This window comes from Primulina eburnea, chromosome 5 (assembly GCF_022965805.1).
Source record: "Primulina eburnea isolate SZY01 chromosome 5, ASM2296580v1, whole genome shotgun sequence".
Classification (NCBI taxonomy): domain Eukaryota; kingdom Viridiplantae; phylum Streptophyta; class Magnoliopsida; order Lamiales; family Gesneriaceae; genus Primulina; species Primulina eburnea.
This window is the reverse complement of record NC_133105.1, coordinates 18902267-18914397: the sequence shown is the minus strand read 5'-3', so window position 1 is coordinate 18914397 and position 12131 is coordinate 18902267. Positions and strand designations below refer to the sequence as shown.

General features: G+C 36.9%; 1 protein-coding gene across 1 annotated transcript; it reads right to left on the bottom strand.

The window, feature by feature from the left end:
• Positions 1 to 2014: 2014 nt before the first annotated feature.
• LOC140831425 (uncharacterized) lies at positions 2015 to 8799 on the bottom strand. Its single transcript, XM_073195179.1, has 3 exons — positions 8485 to 8799; positions 8041 to 8370; positions 2015 to 2026 (listed from the first exon to the last, which is right to left on the bottom strand). The coding sequence occupies exons 1-3, from the start codon at positions 8797 to 8799 to the stop codon at positions 2015 to 2017; spliced, it is 657 nt and encodes a 218-aa protein (XP_073051280.1).
• Positions 8800 to 12131: the final 3332 nt, after the last annotated feature.

The following is a 12131-nucleotide window of genomic DNA, read 5'->3' as shown; positions in this document are numbered from 1 at the left end:
TCCTTGCTCAGTTTCCTTCATTATAAATTTTTGATAGTTTACCCGGTAGATTTCCCGACCTGACTCGACCATTTCGCCCGGGTTGCATCATATATATATATATATATATATTATCTCCTTCATTCAGAATTTAGGAAGGAAAAGGAAAAAGCTCCAAGTCCCTACGTGCGAGAAGTTGAAGGTTACGCAGAATTCGCCCATCTGATTTTGAATCTGAGTACAACACCGAGTTCCTAGCGACGACAGCTACAACAGGACGTAAGTTTTATTGAATTCTGATATCGTTTGAAATTATGATATGGGGGGAATTATGATTTGACTGATATATTGTGTTTTTTGTATACTGATCAGTATATAATTGAAGTCAGATCGAAGAACGGACTGTTAATATAATTGTTATGATTTTCTGAAGCGATATTATTGAGATTGTACTGAACTGAGATTATGAATTATACTGATATTGTTTATGAGCCGTGTTATGATATCTGTGATATAGAGATTGACGGGGTTATTGAGATTGTATTGTTATGCCGTCGAAACATCAGTGAATTGATATTGATCAGATTCAGTGGTGATTGAGATTGAATTGTATGTCGTTGACATTGATCAGATTGTATTTTGATTTAAGTATTGATCAGAGCAGGTCTTGAATTGAATTGTACATTGACACAATATATTCAGTATTGATTTGAGAGTGTTTACTGATATTGTGCCTATTTTATATTATCATTGCCAGATTGGGTATGGACAGATTTGACTTCGAGACTTCGACTTCGTCAGACCGAGAAGAGAAAGGTATAAATTGATGTTGATGTGGGATTGCAAAACTCGAGTTTGATTTGACTTGAGTTTCCCAAAATCACATACTTTACCTTATTACAATAATATTTGTGATTGAATGAGATTGATATCTTTGATCTATTGATTTATGTATTGAGTAATAGACGGATGCGCCTAGTCGTAGATGATTGATCTTGTGACATAAGTGTCGGATAGTGATGGAATCGTCACTGGCACATTGCACATAGTCACAAGATAGTGATTTGGCGAAAGTGTCAAAGTCTGTGACGAATAGGTCAAGACACAGGATGTTTGGTCATATCAAAGTGGATAGAACTGGAGTTCTTCTATTACTGATATTTGATATGGAAAGGGCCAAAGTCCGCGAATAAGAACGTACCACCACCCCGATCGGGAGTACAGGTGGATGTATGTTCTTATTCAGATAGGGATCCCTAGATTAGGATGATTCGAGTCAGAGTCTAAGAATCACGGAATGTGATTCAGAGTTTGTATTAATTCATGTTTCTGATTTTGATACATGTTATGAATATCTATTTCATGCTTTTATACTTGTTTATATGAAATACATGTATACATGATTTATACTGGGAATGTAATTCTCACCGGAGTTATCCGGATGTTGTCTTGTTTGTATGTGTGCTTGACAACAGGTGGGACATGATCAAGATCAGGAAGAGGATGAGAGATTAGAGTTATCGTGGAGATCCGGTCCCAGAAGCATAATAGGATTCAGCACTGGATGTATAGTCGTTGAACCTAGTTGAGATGAAGACATGTAGTACATGACTTGTACATTGATATTAACAAATATATCAGATAGATTACTATTACGTTTCCGCATTTATATTTTAAAAAGAAAAAAAAATAGTCCCACTTTTCTTAATTATTATATTTGACATTAATAATGATTAAGACATGAATTAGCATCCGGGTCCCCACACCCACTCTCTATCTCGTGTACTGGGACAACACCCCTACTGAGACAGCACCTCTGCATGCCAGGAACAACGTGTTCACTCCTTGATCTGTCTTGCAACCTCAAACTCCTCTATGTGACAAAACAAGGACATTTCATGGATACACATGGTCTAGCATGCCTAGAAAACATACCATAACTTATAAGATACGCAAAAACAACATATTTAAAAACAATCAACATCTTAAACCTCATATATCAATGCATTGAATACCAAGTAGCATATGCAATAATCTAAGGAAATGCCTAACCAACATAAAAAAAGCAAAAACATATAACATTGAAATATTGCGTTCATTCTTAAAATTTCATATGGCGATGGAAAGGGTTCTCGGATTATTGCATGCCACACATTTCTCTCGCTTCTTTGAACTACTTCGTCGCTTTCCCATCATCAACCACTACAACAAAAACGGCATACGACAACGGATAAAATCCGTTGTCGTAGCCTTTTTTAAAACTGTTGTAACAGAGGGTGTTGTTGAAAGTCTGTTCAACGACAACGGTTTTGTGGTAGGTAGAATTTGCGACGGTTTTGGAAAACCGTCGCTACTAAAATTAGCATTGGTTTTATTCAAAACCTTCGCTAATTTTAGCGACAGTCAATAATCATGATTTACGTCGCTAATTTGTTTCAAAAAATAAAACAAATACTTTTAATAATTTAATATATATAAAAGAAACTAACTATCGAAGCTAAAATCGTGTCAAAGAGAAAAATTTTAAGTATTGTGAAATAGTAAAATCGTGTAAGAGAGAAATATTTTTTAAGTGTTATGAAGTTGTGGGAAAAATTTTAAGTGTTTTGTGAAATGATAAAACCGTGTAACAGAGAAAAATTTTAAGTGTTGTGGAGAAAAATGGACCGAAAATAATAGTATATATAGAAAGTTTGCGACGGTTTTTGGAAAACCCGTCACTATTGGCGACGATAAATAAAAAACCGTCGCTGTTTTAAATTTAGCAACTGTTTGGCTTTGAATCATCGCTAAACTTAGCAACGGTTTCAAAAAATTTTAGAAAAACCCGTCGCTAAATTTAGCAACGGGTTTTTGCCGTTGTGGTATGTGTTGGATCTGGTTTTCTACATGCCCAAACGCAGCGGAAGATTTAAAATTTTTTTCTTTTATTTTGAAAAACAAAATAATTTTGCTTTATGCGGTTGTATGATTTTACATAACATACATAGGATGTTAGAAAAATTATACCTTTGGTGAATAAATCACTGGACTCCAACTAATCCGGTATAAACGGATTAGCTCTTGTTGATCACCTACGACCTTTCTTCAATGAAATCCTCCTATCAAGTCCACGACTAGATAGTATGTTCCTCTTTCAAATTGCACTAGAGAATGTGCAAGAGATTTTTCGTAGGAGAGGAAATTGAGAGACGGCTCAATATTTTCTATTCTCAAAACAAGTGGCCGAATTCCTTTTCCTTTTGAGTGGAGGCTCACGTAGGATTGTGTGGTGGTGGCTAGGGTTTTTTTTTTATTTGCTTGTGTTATATAATTAAATTAAACCCTAATTACATAATTAACATTAATGGTCTTGATTTAATTAATTGAGCTAGTCCAACTAGTTTAATTAATTTAATCAAAGTCCATTAAAACTTTAATTATTTATTATGTTGGACTTGTACCCCTACAAGCCCATTAAACATATTATCCACCATATTTAATTTATTAATTAATCAACTAAACTTTTGAGCTTAATAAATTAAATATATTATAAATTCAACATTTGAATTTATTATTTAAATTATAAATTCAACATTTGAATTTATTATTTAAATTATAAATTCAACTACTTGAATTTACATCACCTCCAAAATTTAATATTTAATAACCAACATTTGAGTTTAATAAATTAAATTCTCAAATTTTATAAATTCAACTACTTGAATTTATTCTCTCAAAATTTAATTATCATAAATTCAACTCCTTGAATTTACTATATAATATAAATTCAACTTCTTGAATTTGTTCTCTCAATGGGAACATACGATCCAGTACTTGTGTGACCCTCAATGGTTCAGGGATACAGCTAGCCGTGGGTTCACAACTCTTTGTGATTCAGGACATAATCCTTTATTCGGGCTTACCCTAGTTAGCCCCATTCTTTTCATCAACACCTTGATCAAGAATGTCAGAACTCATTTCTGATTGCACCCATCGGATCATGGTAAGAGCGTCTAGAAGCATCGCCCCATTATCCCCTAGGTATCACTGATAGTGCCTGCAATAACCAGTCGATTATGATTAGCGTACAGTATGGTCCATTCATCTCATATATCCCGATCGAATCTGCAATCATTGATTCATCGAGGGTTGCATATTAATTCAATAACTATGTGATAACTATAATAGTGGCATCGCGTGTACTATTTGGAGAACTCCTTCTCCAACGTACATCTCGTACTCTGGCCAGAAAATTCATGCACTATTATTTCATTAGATCACATAGGATATCCACACCCGTAAGTGAGCGGTGAATCCCCGACTACAATGCACTGGCTCCTATATGTGTCGCAACTGTACCCAACCTCGCCACCTGATGACTCTCCTGGAGCCGGTAAACGAGTCAAAGCACAGCCCTAGCATATAAAGCCTCAGTGTTGTCCCGGGTTGTAAGGACTAATGGTGTACAATCATAACCACGGACTTATCCTCTCGATGAATGATGACCAATTGGAAAGTCCGAGGGAGGGTTGTTCGGTATAATCATCATATGACTATCCATCTGCATGTTTGGACATCTCTATGCCCTTACTAAGAAACGCAGTACACAACATCACATATGCTAGTCTCGAGCTCAAGAGACCTTTATCCATGTTTAAGGCGGCTGAATCGACTAGGAACGAATTTAGATCATACAGTATTTACAAACGAGTTTCAACATCGAATTACGATTCATTTGTATTAATGTATAATCAAGGTCTTTATCTATGTTTGATAACATGGGTATACAGATAAAGAAATAACAAACCATGAAATAATTAATTATATTAAAATAAAGATTGTTTATTACACTTGAGTCAATGAAATCCCTAGCCAACAGTTGGCTTGCAGGGCATCTACTCTAACAATCTCCCACTTGCCCTAGAGTCAATTACCCATAAACTTTAATCCCATTGCTTCGTGATGCTTCTCAAACAATGGTCCTGGCAAGGGCTTCGTAAGTGGATCGGCAACGTTATCTGCAGAGGGGACTCTTTCGACTGATATGTCTCCCTTTCCCACAATCTCCCGGATGATGTGGAATTTCCTCAGTACATGTTTGGATCGCTGATGAGACCTTGGTTCCTTTGCTTGCGCAACGGCACCAGTGTTGTCGCAGTACACCGGGACTGGATCAACTCCATTAGGAATAACGCCCAACTCTTGGACAAAATTCCTCATCCAAACTGCCTCTTTCGCTGCAGCAATGTATTCAGCTTCTGTGGTGGAATCCGCAACGGTGTCTTGCTTGGAACTTTTCCAAGAGACAGCCGCACCATTAAGCATGAATTCAAAACCAGAGGTCGATTTCGATTCATCTACATCACATTGGAAGCTAGAATCAGTGTAGCCTTCCAATTTTAATTCTCCACCCCCATAGACCATGAACAAGTTCTTAGTCCTTCTCAAGTACTTAAGAATGTCTTTCACAGCCTTCCAATGCAGTGGACCAGGGTTCGCCTGATATCTGCTTGTAACACTCAAATCATAAGCAATGTCAGGAATTGTCGATATCATACCATACATTATACTACCAATGGCTGACGCATATGGAATTCGTGTCATCATCTCTATCTCTTCATCAGTTTTGGGACACATAGCTTTAGATAGAGTAATACCATGACACATTGGTAAGTATCATCTCTTGGACTCTTCCATAGAGAATCGTTTTATAATGATATCGATATATGTGGCTTGGGTGAGCCCCAACATCCTTTTTTATCTATATCTATAGATCTGTATTCCCAATACATAGGATGCTTAACCCATGTCCTTCATGGAGAATTTACTGGCTAACCATACTTTAGTTGATTGCAGTAATCCTACATCATTCCCAATTAGCAGGATATCATCAACATAAAGTACTATGAATGTCACTGCACTCCCACTAACTTTCTTGTACACAAACGGTTCCTCAGGATTCTTAGAAAAACCAAACTCTTTGATAGTGCTATAAAATCTGAGGTTCCAACTCCTTGATGCCTGCTTGAGACCATATATTGATCTCTGAAGTTTGCATACCTTATGCTCACTCCCTACTGATGTGTATCCCTCGGGTTGAAACATATAAATTTCTTCTTTGATGTCTCCATTGAGGAAAGCAGTCTTTACATCCATTTGCCATATCTCACAGTCATACCATGCTGCTATGGCTAGTAGTATTCTAATGGACTTAAACATAGCAACTGGTGAAAAAATTTCCTCATACTCAACTCCTTGCCTTTGAGTATATCCTTTTGCAACCAGTCTTGCTTTGAAGGTCACTACCTTCCCATCCACCCCAAGCTTTCTTTTGTAGATCCATTTGCATCCTATGGGAACGATTCCCTCAGGTGGATCCACTAATGTCCAGACTTGGTTTGAATACATAGAGTCCATTTCTGACTGCATGGCTTCAAGCCATTTGGTTGAATCAGTATCAGATAATGCTTCTTTGAAATTCATTGGATCACATCCAACACAAGACTCATCATGACCTTGTTCATGAAGAAGCGTATATCTTGCAGGTGGTCTAATAACCCTATCAGACCTTCTAGAAGCTTGTACTTCAACTACTGGTTCTTGGGAAATGGGTTCAACTTCTATAGTTGATGGAGTATCTTGAATTTCTTCAAGTTCTATCATCTTTCCTTTTCTATCTAATAGAAATTTCTTTTCCAAAAAGGTGGCATTTCTTGAAACAAACACTTTTGCTTCATTTGGATGATAGAAATAATATCCAATAGAATTCTTTGGATATCCTACAAAGTAGCACAAAGTGGATCTACTATCCAATTTGTCTCCCAATGTCTGCTTCACATAAGCAGGATATCCCCATATTCTCATGTAAGAATATTTGGGAGTTTTTCCCATCCATATCTCATATGGTGTTTTATCCACTGCTTTTGTATTGACATTATTCAACAACATTGCCGCAGTTCAAGAGCAAAGCCCCAAAACGATATAGGCAATTCAGTCAATCCCTTCATAGATCGAACCATATCCATCAAGGTTCGATTTCGACGTTCAGAAACACCATTCAATTGTGGTGTTGCTGGTGGAGTCCACTGTGAGAGAATCCCATTCTCTTTTAGATAACCCAAAAATTCAGCACTTAAGTATTCTCCACCTCGATCAGATCGAAGTGCCTTAATACTTCTTTCTAGCTGATTTTCTACTTCAGATCTGAATTCTTTGAACTTTTCAAATGCTTCAGATTTGTGTTTCATCAAATAAACGTACCCATACCTCGAATGGTCATCAGTAAAGGTAAGTAGGAATGCCCAACTTTTGTGCTAACACTTAGCGGGCCACAAATGTCCGTGTGGATCAAATCCAGTAGACCATGCGCACGTTCCACGTTTCCATTGAATGGAGTTTTAGTCATTTTTCCTTTTAGACAAGACTCACAAGTTGGTAGCGAATTTATGTCTGACAAGTCAAACATGCCTTCTCCCACTAGCTTATGCATCCTTCTTTGGGAAATATGACCTAGTCTAGCGTGCCATATTTGTGCGGGATTTGGATCTTCTATTTTTCTTTTTTTTGTTGTTCTTTTTGTATGCGCTTGGACATTGTTAAACGGAATATCTTTCAATTTTAAGTTATAGAGATCGTTTGTTAATTCTCCAGTTCCAATCAAACATTCATTCTTGTATAAATTGCAAACACCTTTAGCAAAAATACAAGAATAACCATCCCTATCAAGCATAGAAATAGAAATAATGTTTTTAACCAATTCAGGAACAAATAAAACGTCTCTCAAAAACAACTTAAAATTATTGTCCAAAATTAAAGTAACGTCTCCAACGGCAGTGGCATCAACTCTTGCTCCATTTCCTAGTCTTAGAAAGGCTCACCATCTCTAAGCCTCCTGCTTCTTCCCATCACCTGCAAATCATTGCATAGATGAGAACCACATCCGGTATCCAATACCCAAGAAGAGGAATTAATAGAAACATTAACTTCAATATAAAACATACCATGGCCAGAACAGTTCTGGGCAAGATACTCCTCGCAATTACGCCTCCAATGTCCAGGCTTTTTGCAGTGGAAACAGACATGCTCTGACTTGCCAGGCTTTGTGGGCCCCGGATTTGCTTTCTTGTATGGCTTTTTTTTGGGCTTGTTCTTCTTTGGAGGGGCAGAACGCTTCTTGCCTTTATTCGGGGCTCCCTTTTTCGTACCATACAAAGAACCCACTAGAAGAACAGGCTTTTCCTTTTTAATTGTGGCCTCATAATTAGTAAGCATATTGACCAACTCTTCAAGGGAGGCCTCAAGCTTGTTCATATTAAAATTAACCACAAATCCATCGAACGAGGCAGGGAAAGACAGCAAGAGAATATCAATCGAGAGCTCACTAGGTATAACCAAATCGAGTCCCACCAACTTCTCAATGAGCCCAATCATCCTAACACCATGCTCATGGACCGAAGTCCCCTCTCGCAAGCGTGTAGTCATGAGTTCTTTAACAGTCGCATGTCTTTCTGAACGAGTTTGTACAGCATACAATTCTTTCAGATGAAGGTGAATGTCAGCAGCATTCACCGCCTCCTCGAACCTCCTCTGAAGTTCATTCGACATGGAAGCCAACATATAGCTCTTAGCTTGGAGATCATGATCCCAATGTTTCTCAAGCTTAGCTAATTCAGTCCTACTGATATCAGGAGCCGCCTCCTTAGGTGGCTTATTATCAAGCACATATGCAATCCTTTCGGAGTTCAGAACAATCTTTAAGTTTCGAAACCAGTCATGATAGTTAGGGCCAGTCAATTTGTTTTGATCGTAAATGATTGAAAGCGGGTTACGAGTAAACATCGTAAATATACTGAAAATGAAAATAGATAAAGGTTACTGATAATTTTAAAATAATTCTAAGATATAAAATATGGATTTCATTTTATAAATTACCCTCCCACTATTTTGACATTTTCACCACCCTCTGATGAAAAAGGAAAATCGTATTTCCTTAGTAGGCACGTAGAGTCCAATTAGCCAATTATAATCTCGACTAATATCAGCCAATTATAATTTCTAAAAGGTAGGGTCCAATTGCATTCCTATGCAACCTCCACGTGTTTTGCCTCACGTTTAATAAGGAGCCAATAATATGACGTCGTTTATTTTCATGTGTCAAACCAACCCATCAATATTGAATTGTAGTGGACGGTCGCCATGAGTTCTCCCAATAATATGAGCCGAAGTCATGAGAATTCCACTCAATTCACATCATATGTCCGATGGAAGTCACAGCTTTCCGGCGTACAGGCCTCCCCAATAATATGAGCCAGACACTGTCCGCGGGTAGCAATCAACATGCAACCACGGTTGATGGAAGGCAAGGAAAAATTAAACTCTTTTAATTTTTTACTTTTTCGATTTGATATAAATTTTGAATCATATTCAAAATGAGGGATTTTAATTTTAAAATTGCCTCATCATTTTAATTTAAAATTCGCGTGCCACGAGTTTGTATGTTTGTCGGATTCATGCAACTATATTATATAATAATATACATACATGCATACTACTATATATCACATATATCATAATATGACATTCAACAATAAATAAGGATGATCGATCGCCAACACTATTAGATCCATGTGAGCCATACATGGATCCAGGTCCAAAACCTAGGTGAATGCAGGGATGCAAATGCAACTATTACAAGAGCTTCCAATATTTTACATGTCTTCGTCTTGATTATCGGGCCCACCATCTTTCAGTCTTGATCTCCCACTATTTCTAATATTACATTTAAATAGCCATGGCACATAAGGGATACATCTCATGGGGTGGGAACGGGCCATAAACTAGACCCACTTTAATAATATCAAATATTATAAAAATGAATAAAAAAACAGTAAAATATCCTAACATACACCTAACACATTGGTCAAGGCTCTCGATCATCCTTCATGCATTTAATATCAAATATTAACATCAATTTAATTAAACAATTTAATTAATTGATAAATCATATATCTAATAATTTATCACTAACCACCACAATTATTAAAGGATTTAATAAATTAAATAAACTCTTTTATTTAATTTCCAATTAAATCAATAATAATTGATTTCTTGTAAAAACTCATTTTTACCATAAATAATTAAAATCATATTCTATTATTTATTTTACAAGAAAATTATAAATTTTCCAAAAATTAATTTTCCAAAATAAAAATTGAACCAATTTTCAAAAATATTAATTATACCCAAAATTTTGAAAAAATCAGAAAATTTCACCATGGGCCCAAACAATTCAAGCCCACAAATCAGAACGCTTCCCGAGACGATCCCGGGCAGTCGTCCCCGCTGCCCGAACGTTTCGAGCAGTGGCAGCCACATGTGCGCGCAGGGCGCGCACAGTTTCGCGCGGCGCCGTGCGCAGTCCGCACGCTGCGCCGCGTTGTGCGCCGCGCAGGGCGGCACACAGTGTGCGATCGTTCCGCATGCTACGCCGCTCCGCGCGCGCACGCTACGCGTTCTACGCGCAGGGCGTGGCGCACAGCCCTGCGCGCGGTCTGTCCGGAACAGTTCCGGGCAGATCGCGATTTTTTTTTTGTTTTTCCGAAAAAAAATAATTTTATGGTGCATCGATTTTTCTGAAAATTTTCTTGTGTGGTTAGAAACAAATTATTCAATATAATTTAAAATCATACGATTCAGAAAACCTGGCTCTGATACCTCTGTTGGATCTGGTTTTCTACACGCCCAAACGCAGCGGAAGATTTAAAAAAAATTTGTTTTGAAAAACAAAATAATTTTGCTTTAGGCGCTCGTATGATTTTACATAACATACATAGGATGTTAGAAAAATTATACCTTGGGTGAATAAATCACTGGACTCCAACTAATCCGGTATAAACGGATTAGCTCTTGTTGATTCCCTACGAACTTTCTTCAATGAAATCCTCCTATCAAGTCCACGACTATATAGTATGTTCCTCTTTCATATTGCACTAGAGAATGTGAAAGAGATTTTTCGTAGGAGAGGAAATTGAGAGACGGCTCAATATTTTCTATTCTCAAAACAAGTGGCCGAATTCCTTTTCCTTTTGAGTGGAGGCTCACGTAGGATTGTATGGTGGTGGCTAGGGTTTTTTTTTTTTTGTTTGCTTGTGTTATATATAATTAAATTAAACCCTAATTACATAATTAACATGAATGGGCTTGATTTAATTAATTGAGCTTTTCCAACTAGTTTAATTAATTTTATCAAAGTCCATTAAAACTTTAATTATTTAATATGTTGGACTTGTACCCCTACAAGTCCATTAAACATATTATCCACCATATTTAATTTATTAATTGATCAACTCAACTTTTGAGCTTAATAAATTAAATACATTATAAATTCAACATTTGAATTTATTATTTAAATTATAAATTCAACTACTTGAATTTACATCACCTCCAAAATTTAATATTAAATAAACCCAACATTTGAGTTTAATAAATTAAATTCTCAAATTTTTTAAATTCAACTACTTGAAGTTATTCTCTCAAAATTTAATTATCATAAATTCAACTCCTTGAATTTACTATATAATATAAATTCAACTTCTTGAATTTGTTCTCTCAACGGGAACATACGATCCAGTACTTGTGTGAACCTCAATGGTTCAGGGATACAGCTAGCCGTGGGTTCACAACTCTTTGTGATTCAGGACATAATCCTTTATTCGGGCTTACCCTAGTTAGCCCCATTCTTTTCATCAACACCTTGATCAAGAATGTCAGAACTCATTTCTGATTGTACCCATCGGATCATGGTAAGAGCGTCTAGTAGCATCGCCCCATTATCCCTTAGGTATCACTGATAGTGCCTGGAAGAACCAGTCGATTATGGTTAGCGTACAGTACGGTCCCTTCATCTCATATATCCCGATCGAATCTGCAACCATTGGTTCATCGAGGGTTGCATATTAATTCGATAACTGTGTGATAACTATAATAGTGGCATCGCGTGTACTATTTGGAGAACTCCTTCTCCAACGTACAACTCGTACTCTGGCCAGAGATTCCATGCACTATTATTTCATTAGATAACATAGGATATCCACACTCGTAGATGAGCGGTGAATCCCCAACTACAATGCACTAGCTCCTATATGTGTCGCAACTGTACCCAACCTCGCCAC

Excerpts from the sequence above, each read along its gene's own strand:
- LOC140831425 (XM_073195179.1), bottom strand. The coding sequence starts at position 8,799 with ATGTTTACTCGTAACCCGCTTTCAATCATTTACGATCAAAACAAATTG. Across the intron at positions 8,371-8,484 it reads ATCTGAAAGAATTGTATGCT|TTGGTGGGACTCGATTTGGT; the intron begins GTACAAACTCGT and ends CTCATTGAGAAG.